The sequence below is a fragment of the Plodia interpunctella genome, chromosome 10 (genome assembly GCF_027563975.2).
Source record: "Plodia interpunctella isolate USDA-ARS_2022_Savannah chromosome 10, ilPloInte3.2, whole genome shotgun sequence".
NCBI classification, from domain to species: domain Eukaryota; kingdom Metazoa; phylum Arthropoda; class Insecta; order Lepidoptera; family Pyralidae; genus Plodia; species Plodia interpunctella.
This window is the reverse complement of record NC_071303.1, coordinates 10,633,868-10,653,947: the sequence shown is the minus strand read 5'-3', so window position 1 is coordinate 10,653,947 and position 20,080 is coordinate 10,633,868. Positions and strand designations below refer to the sequence as shown.

The 20,080-nt window shown below is 41.5% G+C and overlaps 1 protein-coding gene across 2 annotated transcripts in view; it reads left to right on the top strand.

Moving 5' to 3' along the window:
• Positions 1–20,080, top strand: part of nonC (no-on-and-no-off transient C) — a 91,078-nt gene that overhangs the window by 67,336 nt on the left and 3,662 nt on the right. For both annotated transcript variants that reach the window (XM_053750559.2, XM_053750558.2), the window contains exons 2-12: positions 11,764–11,993; positions 12,683–14,009; positions 14,158–14,436; positions 14,755–14,927; positions 15,153–15,280; positions 15,561–15,796; positions 16,317–16,447; positions 16,687–16,903; positions 17,392–17,493; positions 17,884–18,081; positions 18,369–18,538. In XM_053750559.2, the coding sequence (XP_053606534.1) occupies positions 11,764–11,993; positions 12,683–14,009; positions 14,158–14,436; positions 14,755–14,927; positions 15,153–15,280; positions 15,561–15,796; positions 16,317–16,447; positions 16,687–16,903; positions 17,392–17,493; positions 17,884–18,081; positions 18,369–18,538 (3,191 nt within the window). The remainder of the gene's footprint in view (positions 1–11,763; positions 11,994–12,682; positions 14,010–14,157; positions 14,437–14,754; positions 14,928–15,152; positions 15,281–15,560; positions 15,797–16,316; positions 16,448–16,686; positions 16,904–17,391; positions 17,494–17,883; positions 18,082–18,368; positions 18,539–20,080) is intronic.

Below are 20,080 nucleotides of genomic sequence, written 5' to 3'. Positions count from 1 at the left end.
TCGTGGTCAGGTACTATACATTTTCATTGTTTTTTCCCTTATAATGAAGTTGGAATATGTTTCCATAATGAAAGTTCCCGCAGGCAACGTCCGTTAATTTGGATTCCTCATTAAATTTTGTGTGGCCTTTTGAAATTTAAGCATTTTGGAAGTTGAGGTGGAAATGTTCTGGGTGGTATGTTGTTTGGTTACTGTAGACGTGCGCGCGCTATCATTTGGGAAGAGATTGGATATCTCTAATTTATATTATTTAATGTCCAATCGCTTGATTGCATGACCCTGTAATTATGTAGTAAGTCAACAAAAATAAAGTCAGTATAAAAACCAACAAACAACAAAAATCTAAAACCTTACAATTGGTTTCCGCTAAATTTGGAAGCCTTGCGTGCGCTTGCCGCGATCAGTCCTTCAGATTTCATCACATAATTATAACCATTACGGAATCGATATTGTTTTCCTTGTGTATTGTTTTTACTGGACTATACATTTAGTTTCACCCATCACACAGCGTTATAATGAATGAAACTAAATGTAAATATAAAGCTTGTTGCACAGTGGCACTGTCTATAAAACCACGTCAACGTTGTTCGTTATTCGTTTGGAACCGACCCAACACATTCTCTACTACGAGAGCGTGATGTTTGAAAGAAATCTTCTAAAAGTAGTCTTTTAGTCCCAGTTCAGTGCAAAAGGCAATGCTCCCCGAAACTTTTACATTAGAAGTGGCCGCTGAAAGAATTTCTGAAAAGCTGCTCTCCACTGCGGTTTCTCTCTACTTTTTACTGGAACTTTATAAAGCTCATTAATTTCATTTTATGATATCGTCTAGTGCGCATTCCTTTTACTTTATTTTCAGTCATATTCTTCATATTGCGTTTGTCCTGGTGTGGTACGATTACTGTACCTAAAAGTTATAAATGAACACTGAAGGTTAATTCCTACGAGTGTATCGACTGGCGCGGCCGCCGCGCTGTTATCGCATATTTCAAAATAACGACTGTATGCTGGGGCAATGTTAATTTTATTAATGTTTGATTTTAGAAACGATTATTTCTTCCTCAAGAAAATTCTCGAATAGCAAAGACAGCGCGACCGAGGCTCGAAACGCTTGTAGGAATGACCATATAAAAGTAACTTGTGGCTTTCGGTATGTCTAACATGCCCTGGACAATATTAACATGCCAATTATTAACATGCCCTACTCTAAACTTTAGTACTTTTACGAGTTTCTGGTTCAACCGCAATAAATAAACGAATCGAGGGCGACGAGCGTTGTGGCAAATTGGTTTGGAATGACAGCCGTAGTTAGTTATAGCCGAATGTCAAAACGCGACCGACTCAATGCCACAACTAACCTTTGAGTCGAAAGCCGGCGTGATCCGGCAACCGGCTCGATTTACCTTCCGCCATAATCGAATAGCCATCCGAGTGAACCAGCCCGACGCGATGTGCCTGATTGAAACGACTTAGCATACATTGAATATTTCAAACGATACTCGTACCAAATATGATTAATTATTAACATTTGTCAATTACTACTACTTTTACTGAGCGTAAAGTTGTGAAATGTATTCCGACCTTTTTGCCAGCCGTGTTGTTGATAATACGAGTTAGACATAGTCTTAATTAGGTATCGGATTGTATCAATATAAAGCCAAAATATCCATTTAAAAAGATTGAGTTGTAGATAATATCAAAACGCAATTTTACATTTCTCTTCTAGTCCCGATGTCTAGTCATAATGTTTGTGGTGGTCACATTTTTCTAAATTCATAGGCATCTCTAGCATCCTCGTGACTGCAGTCGCTCTGCCACATGCCAATGACTAAACATGAACTTGTCCAAATACGATTGTTCTCATAGGGTCATTTCCGACCGAAGAATACTTACGACTATTAAGTTGTAATGAGAATGCACTTTCCATACTAATTACAAGTTTCTATTGTGTCACAAACTGAAGTCATTATTTTCATAGTGCACTTCCGAGCCGCATTGATCGAGAAACCTGTTACGATTGTTGGGTCATAAAAATTCAAAATTCTTTATTCAACTTGGGATACATCACTTATTGACGTCAAATATTATGTCCATTTTGTTTTATATTTTATTATTACTTATTCTTATATATGTTTTTCTCCCTTTTCAGGGGATTTTGATATTTTTACGGGGTTTTGGCTAATATTATTTCACTTTAATCTAATAAACGCAGAACTGATTTTATTACTCTCGTGTTTCTAAATTGCCCAACGTTCTATTTCAGAAAGTTCATTCCAAACCATTAGTTTATAAGAAAATACATTGTAAATATATGATAATATGGTTTAGTTTCTTACAAGGGTTCCCTGTCACAACATCTAATTTATTACAAATTCGCTCAGAGCTGGCAAAAAGGTGTTTCTGCCGCGTAGCGCTAAGTTGTGTAATAAAAACATTTTATGGCGCGGCCGGCGAAATGAACCTTAACACCTTTTATATCTCCTAGAATTTGTTGTTGCGACGCTATAGATGATGAACATCCGCAGGTAGTTGCGATTACGAGTAAAAGATACTCCCGAAATACGTATTAATAGTCCAATATGTACAGTGGACGCCACGACAAGTTACCCTCCAAGGACTTCTACTCGCGCTGTGAATGCCACAAATTTGTGATGAATTTGGGTAGGTTGAAGCAAGAATTCTCTGTCAGGTTACAAATATGTGAGTCATGCACTAAATCGGCCTTGTTCTTTTCCGAAAGGCCGTAACATCTTTGCATCACTATAACCACGGTAACATGCTAGAACCCTCGCGTCTACTATACATATATGAGGCGGTATAAATGGTAGAACACTTTTCAGGAAAAAATTTAATGTATTTTTTAATAATTATATCGTTGGAATGGCATCGACACACCAAGAAGAAGCGCGTCTACTCTCGAGTTACATCTGTAATGAGGAATGTACCACAACCTGTCAGAAGGTTCATTTTCATGTTGTTGTTCGCGGCGTTGGACACTAGTAGCAAACAATTCTTAGCCATTTTTGTTGTTCGTCCTGAATTAAATGAGACTTCGTACAATGAGGCTTTAAAACAATGCGCCTGTTCCGGAGCCAAATTGAAATAGTAATGAGATGCGCGAGCGGGATGACTAAATTTATTTTTATAATATGTTGAGGAAATGAGTGGAAAAGGAGAAAATATGAAGAAATTTCAAGCACACCCAAGGTAACATTCTCAAGGCTACGTCGAACTAACGAACTTATAGCTAAGTTTATTAATGTTGTAATAATAAATGTTTGTAAGGGTGAAATCTCTACGGAATTACCTTGAAGGCAGCGTGACCGTGACATACATAACATATAAACATGTTAATATTAAAGGAAAGTTCCAATAATAGCTAGGGCTAGCATTATCAGCGTCGTGACGTGAGCATTACTAAAGCAGCATGCTTCTGGTAGCTTGCTGCTTGTACGCTTATACCTGTATTAACTATATATTAACCGACATTTTTGTGCCCAAAATTTGTTTATAATAAATATATTCAGAAAGAGCTCGCACACTCAGCCTGCGGCAGTGAGCCACTCTCGTAATGGCTAGTCATTGGATGAGTGACCTAAGTATATCTAATATTATCTCGATCTCTTCATTTCTTCAGAAGGCACGTTAATCCGTTGGTTCCGCTTTATTTACAGTCATTACCGCCCATACATATATAATATCCTTATTCAAACATAAGAAAGGCCAGTGTTAGTACAATGACTGATTATGACGATATTCAAAGAATCAGTTTGAGGTTATAGTTCTTGTTTCTGTATCCACCCAGGTGACAAGGTAAATGCTGAGTGCTTTGTTGTATGTATTATTGATGGCGAGGTAACAACCCGGTCATCCACCTGGACCGGCAATCTCTGCATTGTTCCCGGATCGCCATTCATTGGCACCACACAATGACAGCCGACCTGTGAGATACCGTTCGTTTACTGTGATTCATTATTGTTTACATTACAGCTTTCAATTTCCACGCAGTTTTACATAAAAAATACAATTCGTAAAATGGAAAACTAATTTGAGGAAGGTATGATGTGAGGAGACCCTTTCAGCCGTCTTGTAGCGTCGACGCATACCTACCTCGGTTGTTGATAGAAAATACTCGCTTGATATCCGTGCCAAGTGGCAACCGACTCTTTGCCTAATATTAAAACTTAAATTATTGAACAAAATCACTTATTTTATAAAGTGTGTAGATGTGTGTGAGGTGAGCTTTTAAAATTTCCCTTAATCACGAAAACGAACTAATACGATAAATTTAACTTAAATCTTTTATTAGGTTCATGTACCTGAGAATCCAATTTAGTTTTAGTAATTTTTACAATGCTGCCTGGCTCGTGGCCCATGGGCCAACGGATTCAATTTAAAGCGATTTTAGATATTCATCTCTGATCCCGGAGTCTTTGAGCTCAAAGGGTGAAAGAACTGGAGCAGGGCCTCCGTTAGAAGCGGGCTTATTGCTAGCAAGCGCACAATCGTTCAGAATCTGAGTCACTCGGACGGAAAATAAATCCTTTTAAAGGGCTTGGTACCATCGTCGTATTTGTATTAGACTACTACTAAATACTATACTACTAAGATTGTCAGCAATGCATTTGTTAAATACGGCTATATTTTAATTTAACAAGAATTTAATTATATTCAAAGTTTTAAGGCCGGCACGGCCGCGGCTGCTGCCATGTATCTCACCCAGAAAATAACATAGCATTGCCATTAAACGAGGTAATGCAGTCAGCCTTCTGGGCACGATATCTACCGGCGACAGTGTGGAATTGGCCTCTTGATCTCCAAAACTACTAAAATAAAATAAAAAATGAAACGACCTAATATTTGCAGGTTGAAACGGTGGAATTCGGGTCATCCGCCACGTGGGCCTGACTGGTGCCGAACCACTTCTTTTTATTTCCAACCGTGAAGAATAAATTACGTGGTCATCGATCTTCAACCCAAGAAGAAGCCGCTAAGGCATTCAAATTTCATGTTTTGGAGATTCCGCCTTCCGATTGGAAAAAGTGCTATGAAAACTGGTTTCACCGAATGCAATGTACATTAATCATCTCGGCGAATATTTTGAAAAGTAATAAAACCATATTTAATACTCAATGATAGTTTTTTTATTCCGGATATATAAATAACAGCCTTTGTAATAAATAATGTTTGTCAGAATTTATTCGTATGGCTTAGGTCCTGTTCAGCATTACGCTACTAATATTTCATATTATTTATTTATTTATTCTCGCAAATGATATTCCGCACTCGTATCTTATTCCATCGCGATTATTTATGGCCTGTATATTCGTATATACAGGTATATACTCTAATAACGTTCAATGTGTCTCATAATATTGCAGTGCGGACAGGGATTCCATTCTCCTTAATTTCTTACGTGTCAGTCTAAACTTATTTCTCAAGTCATGCTCGTGTTATGTTTATGTCGCGACCCAAAGCATTCATATTACTTTTTAATAATATTGCTGTCACCTCACAGATTCAAACCAAATTACTTTAAAAAATCCCTCAAATTGTAGATTCCTGTGTAAGCTTTAGGAGTAATTGTTAGGGACGGGAAGTTTTGGAGCGAATTCTGACGAGGAAATTATTACACCAGCGAGCCGCTGAGAATACTTTAGGCTCAAAATTATAATTGGTTTACCGAATGACCATTTTAATATTTTTTATATTATGTGTCTATTATGTACATGTGCAGAACATACCTTCGGAATCTATTCGGAATTGCGCGTGCCTAAAGCCAGCGCTGCCTGATCGTTTTGGCCCAAGCGGGATATTGAAACGTAATGAGTGAAAAAAGCGGAATTATTTCGTCAAATATATTACTTATATAATTTTTACTTAGTTAAAACAGTTACTTACGGAAAAATGTATATTCGATACAAACAGTACAGCTAAATTTAATTGAAATTTTAAATTTCCCATTTTATAGTTTTGCCCTTTATGCTAAAGTAAAACTATTATTCACTAGAAATTAATAAAATTGTATTAGTATATTAAATCTTCTTAAAAATTTCCACGAGTTAATACTAATATTAACCCATTGAGTATACGTTTTTGATTATCCGTGATCCAGAATCACTGACAGACGTGTTTCAGTTTTTGTGCTTGAATTTTCCCCTTTATTTTCGTTTGCCCTCGTTGTTTTCGAACCAATTTCTGAAAAGTATTAAGTTGTCATGTGACTCCCGCATCAATCCGAGGGACGTCGTTGGCATAAATGGAAGCGTTTTATTCTAAGCGATAGAAAAATGAATCGAACAATACAAAAATAATTCGGCATCTGATCACGTATGACACAGCGGCCTCAGGCGGGAGATATACCAAATTAAATTGACGATCAAAAAGAATCCAATTACTGAATAAAAGCTTTGCGATTGTGCCGACTTTCGATAAGCTCCGCTACGTAACGTGCAGGTGCGGCCTATTACGTTACAGGCTTATTGTGAGATTACAGGTTTATTGTTATATGTTTTTTTTTCTTAGATGACTTATATGATCTGACACTAATCCTATTAAAGATTGTCTAGGTGAAATATAGTTGTAAAGAAATAAGATTTTTTCGCGCCCTAAGTATTACAACCCTTTACGATTTATTTTCAACTCTAGAAAACTTTGGGATAGATCAAAGTGCGGTGTCCCGGAGATAATACAAAAAGAATGTCTTTATACCATACCTAAAACTCAGCTCTCAATGTCGGAAGCCCCAATTCCACAGAAGCATCCACACCAAGCGTTCTGTACATTGGTCAGCCAAGCCGGCTATTACGCCTGTGCTTGGCCGAGAACAGGTGCATCCAGCCGCAATCTCTTATTATGTTAACTATTCGAGTAATTTGTGTTTGACTCAGCCTGTTCAGGTTAATTGAATACGCGCAAAAAATTCAGTTGACCTAGTTTTCGATTGAAGTCATCCTAAAACTGCTGCTTTCCCACGAATTTCAATTGTCTATTTCATCGACATCAATCTATTTCTACTTCTGCGGTTATTGTATTCTGAACGTGAAATAGTAATACGTTTTATAAGTCACTTGGCAGATAAACTTTTGATCGTATGTCGAGCTTAGAGTTACCATGTGGCAAAGTCAAAATAAAATTCTAACTATACAGATTTAAAAGATACATATTCACTGCCTTGTCGATGTTGCATAATATGTTTTCCTCGTCAAATTATGATAACTAGAAAATTTAGAATCAAAAATATATTTTTGATTCAACCCAAATTCACTTTGCTCTCTAACTTTTGACATATTTGCAAGCAAGCGGCACTAAACGATTTTTTTAGAAATATTACTAAATCAGTGAAGTACCTGCTTCGTGCACCATTCCTTTAAGTTTATCTACTGGCATCATGGCCTGGTAAATTTTAATTCATGGTCACAGCCGGGCTAGTCTATGGACATGTTGGGTCGCCAAGAGACGTTTGGCTGCTGACCTTCGCACTGGCGCTTGTTTTGTTATTAACATTTTGTGTACAAGTGCATGCAAGTGGTAAGAGTATTGTATTTGTTATTTATTTTGTGTTTTCGCACAGATTTGTCTAAGTTAGGACGAGGAAATTTCGAAGAAACTGCGATGCGATGTAATAAGGAAGACAAATACCACGTCGACACTGACACACGGATAATGTCGCAAGTAACACAATAAACTAACGGCGTCTGGGGATAACGCTTAGTTTAAATTTCAGCAAAATGCGCTGGCACCGCATTCCGAAAAAGTTCGAGCACACAGAAAGTTTTAATTGGTTCTTACTCCGACTTAGTTTCAGTTTCAGGGTCGAGCCTCGGAGCTCATGTCCAATAAATCGGTAGAGTTACTTTATTCTAATCGAGTTTAGTTATACTGGGATTGTTGCGCTAAATTATGATTTCGGCCTATTCTCGAAGTGCGACAATGAGTATGACCCATTTGCAGTGGCGATCGTCTGCAACTGTCGACGGTATGTGGCCCAAGAGGAGGTTCTCACTGGGTCCATGTTTTTAGACAGATTCTCTCGACAAGACTGCTACTCCCTTTATTTCCAAACGCATCACTTTTTTCTCCAATTCAGAAAGTCCAGTCTTCACATTTGATATTTCAAAAATTACTAACCTTTTCTTAGTTATGCAATTACTCCGCTGAGATATTTTTAGACAGAATTACGTTGTCGAACGCTATTATAATTTCAGGCGGCAGGACAAGCTCCAGGTAATAACCATTGATCGTGTCATGGTCGTCAATCACACACGAGCTACATGTCCAGCCGAACATATTGCCGCACGTTACGTCGCCATTGTGCCAGGAATGCGATGCAGCTAACGTAATTATTGACAAATTGACACGCGTCCCGGACGGGCCAAGGTTCAACCTTGACCGATACATTTCTGGAAATTACTGCTATACGATAATTAACATTAGCTTTATTTCAGTAAAATGATATACTTATAACGACGACGCCATGTCGTCTCGTGACCTTTGAACTACACTGAAACATATTAATTAGACCATTAAATAATAATCCGCTTCTGGTGACGAAAACATCCGGACACTCCTCCCCACTATTATTAATTACTAAGCTTTTGCTCGCGAATTCGCACGCGTGAATTTCAGTTCTTAATAGGAATCTAAGTAAAATTTCAGTTATTCTTTTACCGCGTATTCTAAGACTGGTAAAATTTTATTGGATACTATGATTCAAATTCGTATTTTTTGTCATCTTTAGTTCAATTCCCCGTTTCTGCTATGATTTCCGCTACGTGTCTCGTTCCGTGTCCTGTCCCGTGTCCTGCAAATTGTCCCATGTCGTTTGCCGCAACCTGCCCAATCCCATTTCCGCCACGTGTCCCACTCCCGCTTCCCGCAATGCGTGCCGAATATTTCATGGACCTCTCTTCAAAAATTCAAAACAACTTTATGTGACTCATTTCAAAAATGACAATGCTTCTCATTTAAAAAAATGGACTTATGGTCTGAATAAAGAACTTTTATTATTATTACTACAAATTTAAATTAAAAATTTTATGTGTCTCTCTTCAAAAATGACCATGTTTCATACAAATTTGCAACCCCTATTTCACCCCCTTAGGGATGGAATTTCGACATATGCTTTCTTAGAGGACGTCTCCTAGTCACAACCTACCTTCCAGCCAAATTTAATCTTCATAGGCTCATTAGTTTTCGAGATTTCGCGATGAGCGACCGAGTGTTTTTCGCTTTTATATATAGATAGATAGATTATTGTTTGACATCTCTGTAGGGTTCATGTTTTAACGGGTCTTTAAAATATCTGACACCATTTAAAGAATATATAAAGTACTGAAAATATAAGATGAGATATAGTGAGTACAGCATGTTCATGTAATTCTCAGCGAGTTAACATTTCGCAACGGGAACGCTAACAGTATTCCAAAGAAACTCTGCTAATTTTCAGCTTAGCTCCGGCACACACTATCAATTATGCAGATGCAGCATTATGCTCGGCGCTGCACGCTAGCGCCCCCGCCCGGCTCCGCTCATGCATATTCTATGCGACTTGTAATCGCAGCAGTATTGGCAGGAGCTTGCTCTTTCGCCAAGCAGAGATCTCCATCTAACGTACAATCGTATTAGCAAAAAATAATAATATTATTGTACGACGTTTGAACGCACCTTTGGTTTAGCTTGTTCTACGAAACAAAAATATAACAAATAAAAATAGAGGTATATTAAATTATTTACTAGAATTTATTTTGAATCAATAAATTGACTGATGATTAAAGTAATGTGTCGAATCAGTTAGCAGTTACCATCTCGCAATAAACTGCCAGTGGCCGACAAACGACAGTGCCCTTCACAGCAGCGAATCATCGGCCCCCCGAGACCGGATATTGGCCCGGTCGGCTGACTGAACCGTGTCTCTTGTGCTGTAGGTAGCTACGAATTATTGACTTTTCCGAAGCTCTTGTTATTATTGCATTACGTCTATGTAACTTCGAATAAATACTTTTACCCGATTTTATTTTCCGTAACTGTGCTAGTATTTGTACATATTTATCTACAAATTTTACAGAAATCACGAACGTATACTTGTATTAAGAATTAAATAAGCTCAATACACCAGATGCTGTTAAGGTGAGGAGTGTTCATGTAATTTTATTAATTCGAGCTCTTTTTAATTTATAATTTAGATGCTGGATGCAAAAAAAACCGAGCCAATAATCAAATGTGCTGCATACAGCAATGTAATGTCGTACTAGAGACCTGTAATTCCACTATCTGTTTCAACATGAAGGTTTTCATTGAATGTTTATTCAGAAGCTAGGTCTTTATATGAACATTCACCATATACTCATCATACGGAATAACATCATACACTTATATATTATACATGTATCGGTTTCCAACACCCACGCCTTCCAACTGTTGAACTGGAAAAAACTTTTTTTTTATTTCTTTTTCTCGTTACAACCTAAGTAACTCTCGTTCATTCTATTATAGAAGCAAGCTCTTACCTGCTCATCAAACTAAGATTTAATTACCCCTACTCTATCAAACGATAAGGTATGCATTATCATGTCATGTTCCATGCGAACTACTTGCGTTCTAACTAAGTAAAGGCTGGTCGTAGCTCATAAGACGGCAAAGACGTAACATGCGGCCACACACGGGGATAACTTAACTGGACTATTACGGCGATAATCCGAGAGAGCCCGAGCTCGGTTCTACACTCGCGGTACTCTACATTAGGTATAACGAATGAATAATGAGTGAGAATTCTTGAAATGCTTACGAACATTCGAAATCAATTCTGTGAACAAATACGAATTAATGTAATTATATTATTACGTGCACTATTTTTTATTCAGATATTACAATTATATTTCCGAGTGAGTAAAACTAGGAGCAGCATCTTATGTAATCAATATTTTGGAAGGATTGTACAGACAGTCGATATTTTGAAACATTTGCGATTTGCGAGAGTGTAGCCCCGGCATTATGGCTGCCGCTGAGCCGGCTTCCATTGTTGCAGCATATTGCGTGCACTAGCAATGTTGCTTAGGATTACTGGAAGTTCGATAGATTCCTTGTTTACTACGTAGAAATTCCTAACTCGTAACGATCTAGTTACCGGCTGCACAATCTGTGCAATGAGCATGGTGCATGTTGATTATGCATATTTATTTAGTTAATCTCAAATCACAAATTACAACAAGAAAATTTAACATTTTAATAAAGTGCAGAATACACGTCAATAAAACGTTTCACAACTATTTGTACTAAAAGTTTGTACCTACTCGTAATATTAATTGAACACAAACCACTCGTGGCATGTAATGCAAGTGTTTTTGGCGCTTGACTAAATATAATTTTCTTCTCCCAAGTGCACGTTAGCATCTGTGAGTACACGTCGTTCCGAGTGTAGTCGAATCGCGGCGTGTTTGTCGCCCGCTCCCTGCGGTCCATTAATTGAGCAAACTGTAGCAAAGTCGGTAACATTGCGACCAGTCCTTTTAGCTGCTAGAATTATTAGGATTTCATTGTTTTTATCTATATTTAGACAAAGTCAAAAGTATAAAGTATACATACGTCTACTACAAGAGGTGTAATTTATCATATCGTCTTAATCAAGGGTTTTTAATCATAATGCCTTCTATTCTAGGAAGAATTATTTTTAACTTAGATTCCAGGTATGCCTTACAAACGCGCCCTCCACACATTTTCCTTGCATCACCATTGGGGAGTACCTACAAAGCGTACCTCTGTTCCCAGGGCATATTCCGGCTGGCGTGCGAGCACGTGCTGCGCACGATGCGGCGCGGGCGCGAGACGCTGCTGACGCTGCTGGAGGCGTTCGTGTACGACCCGCTGGTGGAGTGGGGCGCGGCGGGCGGCGGCGCGGGCGCGGGCAAGCGCAGGCGCAGTCAGCGCGACGTGCGCGCTGCGCTCGCCATGCTGGCCGTCCGGGCGCAGGAGCTCAAGCACGACCTCGCTGAACTCACGTGAGTAACACTGCTGAACATGCTTCCTTATATTTCCCACCCTTGTCTTTTTATGACGTAAATCAATTTACAAATCACGCCGAAATATGCCAAAGTATGCAAGTTCAATACTTTTGGTTTGGGATACTAACTTAACATTAACATTTGCATTTATTTATACACATACATCCAGCTCAGTCTAAGGACAAGCAAGAGTGCTCTAGCTCGGGATGTGACAGCAGCCAGGCACCGCCACAGAACAGCGTTGTGGAAATACCGATTTCCATATTAAATTCAGTTCACAAAAGCATTTTATGCTTATGGAACTTTGTAAAAACATCCTTGCATGCGTTAACATTTCTATTACTTATTACATTTTCTCCAAAAAGGTTTTAAGGCTAATAAATTAGCAAACCCCATTAAACTTTCCCATTATACACGTAATTGTTTACTACAAGCTTTGAATGTATTTACGTTAGCGGAATTAATAATCAGGGAGCGTCAATTTGTGAACGCACAGAATCAAAACATGTGCATAATTAAAACCAATAAATACGGATTATAATTGTTAATGCGCGTTAAAAGCCACTCAAGTTTACGAGAACCGTGACGCAGTTCCGTTAATAATACTGAATTATTTAATAGTTTGGGAATCATATCGAGCACACTTATGTTCTGGTATTAATAACGTAACCACGACATTGTTCTAGGTCTCAGTACGTCGCAGTTCTGCCAGAAATAGAACAGAGTGCTGAAAGTTGGCTAAAGGAGCATAACGAATTAAAAGCAGTAGAGACGAGACTACAAGACTGCCATCAGCAGATGGCTCTGGTCAAGGAGATAGAAGCATACGGGCCGAACCTGAACAACCATCCGCTATATGCCATTTCTCAAAAATACACATCTTACAAGCAAGCAAAAAACGCTGTTGAAGATTCGATGAAAGCTCTCGTTAAGATACTAAAAGATTTCGACACGCAAATCACAAATTTCGCTGAAACGAATGAGGTTCTAAATGGACCACAGCTGATGGCGTGGGTTCAAGAGTTCTCTGGACCCAACGAAGAAGAAGACATACCTATATTCGACAGTATCAAGGAGTTCCTGACCAATGCCGGACAGAGCTCGATGATTTCCCAATGCGAGCAGGCCGAAACTGAACTGAATCAATGCATAAAGCAAACTCATCACATGGTCAGATCTTGCCTAGAACTCTTGTCACAGTATGTGGCTGTATCCCAGTACTACCCGCAGAGTCACACAGAATACCATCGCATTGTGATGTTCAGGAAATTCCTAGCTGCAGCTTTAGAGAGCAAGTCCCCTGAAGTTTGCCGGGAAGTATCCAATCAAGTGAATACTCTGGTATTTGCAGAGAACAAAGTAGATTCAACTCAAATCGCTGCGTACCACTATCGATTGCAAGCGATCCACGCTGAAGCCAACGTGAATTTGACAAAAGCTATAGAAAGGTTGCACTTAGAAGGCGGACAAGATTCGTTGATGTTGGCTCAGGAGGCTTACATGGAAGCAAAAGCGAATATTAGTAACTGGGTAAGAACTGAAGACGGAGCTGCGGCGGCGTTAGAGTGTGTTGCTATCAGTATGCTATGCAACTTGAATAGAAGATACCTGATGTTGGAGAACGGCGCTCAAAGTGCAGGAGATTGTCTAGTCGACTTGACTTCGAGGGAAGGAGAGTGGTTTTTGGATGACATGAGCGCTTTGTCGATGCAAGCCGTCGAACTATTGTCACTGCTGCCTTTGCAATCAGCGTCGACGGAAGACTCCGCACTGCCGGTGGCGGTGGAGTGCGTCCGCAACGCCAACTTGCTGCTGGCCGATCTCGTGCAGCTAAATTATAACTTCAGCACGATCATACTGCCCGAGGCGCTGAAGAAACTCCACTCGGAAGACGCCTCGGCGCTTCTCATGATAAACGAACTGAACACCGTGATCATGAACACGCCGGTGCCGCTCAACGACCTGCTGGCACAGTTGGAGATGCATTTCAGATACTTAGTCATGGATATGGAGGTAAGACTATTGTTATTTCATTGAAAGCGTGCAGTGAAGTGCAATAAAGTCGGAGCATGATATTGTCATCAGTCATTTGATGACTCCGAAATAAATGGACGCTCTTTTATGATGGTGACAAGCAAACTTATTGCAATGTTTTCCTCAGTCCCCAAACACAGGCGCGCAAGTCCTGGCCGCCGAACTGCGTGCTCGCTACGAAGCCCTGCTGTCGGCGTCGTCGCCAGAGGGCCAGGCGGAGGGCCAGGCGGAGGGCCAGGTGGAGGGCCAGGCGGAGGGCCAGGCGGGCCGCATGCTGCTGATGGGCTTCAATGGGCTCTTCGCAGCCGTGGAGCTGCGCGCGCGCGAACTGGCCGACCACATCGGGATGCCCACGCCGCCCGCCTGGAGGAAGATCGATCACATCAGTGACGCCATGCATATGTCGGTCAGTAAATAAACACGGTTTTCCATCGTAACGGGGATTTGTGACGTAGATAGCGTTACAAAGGTGAAGCCGTTTGATGACATATGATTTTCAGCTCGGTGGCTCGTGTTTTCGTATTTTTCACATTTACGAGTACATCATATATTTTTCTTTGATATAAATATGTATATTGACACCAGCACACATCGGCGATATTTATTTCACCCGGCGCGGGTGATAAGAGGCACTCTTTAACTCCGAAAACTCACAAAAGGGAAAATACTTTCCCATAGGAAATATGTTAGTCGATGTTCAGAATGTGAGCACCGGGTGTTTCAGGCGGCGCTGCAGAGCCCGGCGCTGCGCGCGGTGCTGGAGGACATCTTCCTGGTGCGGCGCGTGCAGACCGTGGCCGAGGTGTTCGCGCTGTGCGGAGCCATGGCGCGTGCTGCGTGCGCGCGCGCGCCGCCCGAGCTGCACGACGACGCCGCGCTCACCAAGCCCGTCAGGCGGTAAGCTGCCTGGCGCCGCTATTGACTGCTAAGACCGTTTTGACCAAACCGAACATTATTTTGAATACACTAATTTTGAGTTTTACGATTCCAATGTACTTTTGCCAACCACCAAATATCCTTTGAGTTCCGTAGGTAAAAGGCAAAAATGGAACCCTTTACTTTTCATTTAGTGTGTGTGCGTCTGGTTGTGTTGTGTGTAGCATTAAGTGTTGCGGTGCGCAGGTTCACGGCGCAGTACGTGTCGCGTTGCGTGCTGGGCGTGCACTCGCGCGCGCTGGCGGCCGCGCTGTGTCTGCTGCTGCGGCGCGCGCAGCTCGACCTCAGTCAGGAAGTCGAGCAGAAAGAGATCGGTGAGCCTTGTATCTGAGGTCGTCACTTAATAACTTATCCTTCCACAACCGTCATTCCATCATTCCTAACACTCTCCTTCAATATTTTCCTCGAGTGACGGAATCGACATCGACCCAAAATATTTTATCCTACCGTGCAGTATTGACTCGTTCACTTCTAACATGTGGTGATTAGTTGCCAATTTCTTTTTATTTAACGTCTTCAATTAGATACATTTTAATACTTAGGGCTTCTTTTCCTACCAGTTACAGTTAAGTCAAGGGAATTGTAACGTTACAGGAGCATCGTGGAGCGTGTCGCTGGAGTCGCTGTGCGAGAAGGCAGTGTCGCGCGCACAGACGCGCGGCGTGGCGAGCGCGCGACTGGAGCGCGCGCTGGCGCTGGCGGGCGCGCTGCAGGCCGCGCGCGCGCGCCGCGAGCGCGCGGCCGCGCTCGTGCGCGAGCACGCGCGCGCTGCCGCCGCCGCGCACTCCGCTAGGCTGAGAGTGCTCGCGCACGCGCAGCTGTTTCCTGATGTGAGTTTTCAATTTGTTTTTCCCAAAAAACAATATAAAAAATCTACATTCGTATGAATTTTAAGCAAGTCTTTCATTTTTGTTTGTTCTAAAATAGTATATGTGTAATATTTATTATAATCAGCGAACGGAATATTAAACGCAACTTTGTCGTTTGATATCTATCGTTGAAAGTCTCACTTCAAACCAATGACAAAATGACATTGTAATTCAAAGACAGCCATTCTGTATTGTAATTGATTCCATGCGTCTCACTTGGAAAACTATCGACGGTCGACTTAGAATGACAAAGTCGCACTAAGTTCGCCAACAGCCATTTAAACGTCCACACCGCTAGGACATAGGCCTTCGTTATAGTCCCATCGCGGATTGGCGGGTCACTCGACCATTGTGAGAATGTTTTAATCGCGTGCTAACCACTGCGTCATTGAGTTCGCCAAATTAGCATTTTCTATTTAAATTAGTTTTTCATAGCGGTTTAAAGCTGACACACAAAGTATGCAGTGTACATTGCGTGCAGGTGGTGTCGCGGTCGGAGACGAGCGCGTGGTCGCTGCTGGCGCGGCGCGCGGGGTCGCTGACCTCGCTGGCGCAGCGTCTCGACGCCGCGCGCGCGCTCGCGCAGCAGCGCGTGCACGCCGTGCACCAGAGGTCGGTCCTACATCTCTAGTCATCGCCGCCATTTCATAAACCCGTTACTGGATATATAAGCCTACGATCAGAACAATTTGCATCTTCTTGCAACTTTTTTTCTACAATAAGAATATAAATAATATGCACAGGCAAAAAAAAACTAAATGATATTATTTTGAAATGATTGCTAAAGATTTTCACATTTTGAAACGATGAAATATAGTCTGATATTCATATCGTGTAATATTGGTAATCAGAGTGAAGTGGGGCGCGGGCGCCAACCCCGCGCTGTCGTCGCTGGTGGTGTCGCTGGAGCGCGCGTGGGCGGCGGCGCGCGCGCGCGCGGACGTGCTGTGCGCGGCGGCGGGCACGCTGAGCACGCACGCGCGCCGCGCGTCCGCACTGCGCGAGCCGGGCACGCGCGCCGCGCGCACCGCGCGCACAGCACGCACCGCGCTCGCGCACTGGGAGAAGGTGACGCTTCGTCTCAGTCGCTTATTTGTATCATTCTCGATAACTACAGCATGTCCTCCTGCTCGGCGAGAGCTTCCCCACGCTTTAATCGTATTCGTCCAGCCGTCTAGTCTTAGACATGCCTCGTTTTCTGTGCCCGTCGGCGGGATCCAGGTGGTTGTGTGTATATGCTATGGACCTTAGTCAGGTTTGCTAAAACAATAGTTCGAAAATTACACAACTATAAATTTATTACACTTTCATGAAACAATTAAAATACAATACTAATATTACAATCAAACCCTGACTGGCTTCAGCATTTTGCATTCGACGATTTTGTATCAAACAAATTATAATCAAACACTTCATGACATCCATGAGATGAGAAGAAAATTCATTTTTGACTTACATCGCAAATAAGAAAGCACTGAACTGTCTTTACGTTCCACATACTCGTAGCGTTAAAACGCTCGCAAACGCGCTGTAACAGCTTGGGACGGTCGTTGCAGGCGTGCACACTGTCGCAGAAGTACTCGCTAGAGGTGTCGCCGGCGGAGGAGGCGCTCATGGAGCTGCTGCACCCCGACGCGACCGGTATCGACCAGCAGTGGGTGAGGCGTTACACTTCATTCTCTCGTCGCATTCTCAAAGAGATTGATTGTCTGATAATCAATTGGGACATTGATTTTTCAGTTTTCCATGCCCATGGCCTAGGAGCCAAATGAAAACAGAATTTGTCAGCTGTTTGTAATCAAAATAGTAAAGGAACACTTGTCACTATTTAATTCCAATTTCACCGATAAGCCACAGGTTTGCCCTTCGAGTTTCGCAACTCTTGGCTCAGTCTACCTTTGCTACCTTTGATTGTTTGCACGGATTTTCGTGCAGTTTTTAATAATATATAGTGTTATTCCTGAGAAAACGCTCTGATGTGAGATATACGAGTTATATGCGTTATTAGTGTATGTGAAAGTCGAATAAAGTATATATTCCTCGCGAAGGTGGAGAACGTGTCTGCGTTGGTGCGCGAGATGATCGCGAGCTGCGCGAGCTCGCGCTCGGAGCGCGGCGCGCGGCTCGGCGCGCGGCTCGCGGCGCTGCGCGGCGCCGGCGTGCGGCTGCAGGCGCTCGTCGCGCGCCGCGCCGCGCTGCTCGCCGACTGCCGCGCGCCGCTCGCCGCGCTGCAGGACGTCAACGAGGTACACTCGCACTTCCAGGACGTGTTGCGTCTAACAAACCCGACCGAGATTTTACGGAAAAAAATATAATATTAGGCGAATTTAAAAACCTTAAATAAATTATAGCAAATAACACGAATAGAAAGTAATAAGTCATCGCCAGTCAACTGTAAAGAATACATGTATAATACGGGATAAGTCGGTCGTTCTATATTCTTTGTGTCAATTTTAAATTATATATTTATTTTTCATACAATAACATTACTAAAAACAAGAAACAAATAAACATATATATTGATATCGGTCAGGGCCAGAACCCGGCGGCGGCGTACCTGTCCCAGAGCAGCGCGGTGTCGGCGCTGCTGGCGCTGGCGGGCGCCGCCGCCGCGCGCCCGACCGCCGCCGGCGCCGCGCAGGCGCGCGACGCCGCTGTCGCCTTGATGGAGGACCTGCCTAAGCTGCACGAACAACTGCTCGAGTGAGTATCGTCTCTCACGTGAGCGTGTTGTCCGTTACTTCCGCAGCTGTGGAGCAACAAACCCCACCCACCTTCCTATTCTTTCGACTCCACAAGCACGGTCGCCGGCATCTTTACGCTAGACCTTTGGCACGCATATAATTCTTGTTATATCAGCACTTCTAGATTTTGCCCCTTCTTCTAGGGCCAAGCTGTTCCTTTCAATCAACTATTTCATGATCCCACTGTTGGGGAACTAGCTTTAGTTTAGAGAAGCCCCACCCACCAGCCCCCACCTTGGGTGCAATTACTAGCTAGTGCAATCAGACACCTGTAAATACAGCAGACACCAACCTTCCTACATGGCTTCCGAAACAGGGAGCATAGTTTGTTTTTAAACTCTCTAATATTCTTGTATGAGTTTCGAACCAGAACGCGACAATGATTTTCTCACATTACAAGCCATCTAAGAAAAAGACTACCGACCTCCGAACTGGGATATAAAATTCAGAAAAGGAAGACTATCAATGTATACATCTTCCTAAAGCTAATAAATATTCATTGAATGAAAATTCTTAATAATAATAAATATGTTAAAAACATTGTGTTTCACGAATTCATTTATTTTGGGGTCGAGTTTGTGACAGTTGTTCAATGAATAATCACGCCATTTACATTTCCATGAAATAATGTTTAATAAATATTAACTAGGCAACTTATTCTATAACAAACTAATAGGAATATGGCTTTACACGCCTACCAAAAACATTTTGTTTTTGATTCATATCAGGATCAAATAAACCATGGAATTAGTTGGTGCTGTTGTACGAAGTACGTATTAAATCCATGAGATTTTTTTACTTACATGAGAAGTATCTGTAGAATTGTAACGTTATCTCAGGTAGTTTAGGTGGTGGTGTCCATGTGCTGGAAACTTCGGTAGTGGACTGTAGATGGTAATAATTAACCCTTTCACCGCCAGAGTCGGATTAATCCGACCAATGTTATCGTGTCCATTTCGCCTAGGTCGTATATATCCGACAAAATAGCTGTTTGTTTTTAGTGGCTTTTCCGACTCGTCATGTTTTATATTGTCTTAAACTTGTTAATATATGAAGATATATTACATAAAGCAATCATTTGTAATGTCGTACACTTTTGGCTCGTATTAAAAAGCCATAAAATTAAGTAAGAAGTTAGGTGAAATAACTGATAATATTCTCTTGTAATTGCATAGGTGCCAAACGCCCGCGTCGGAAAAATCCGACACTAGTGTCGGGACATTCTTCAAAGAGTAACATGTAAAAAATATGTACATCAAAGCAGTTCTCCTAATATTGACTTATTCAGAGAACAACAAATAAATTACTAATAAATATTTCTTTACAATAGTTCTACATAGTTTTATTAAATTCTTTTGAAAATAAGCAAATAATCGATATCGATATTTAAATAGGTAAATTACATACAATTTGTAGTAGGTATTTTTTTCTGTTGTACTGAGCTGGGCGCTGGGGGCACGACAGCTGATAAAATTCCAAGCGGTTAATAGGTTAATGATAA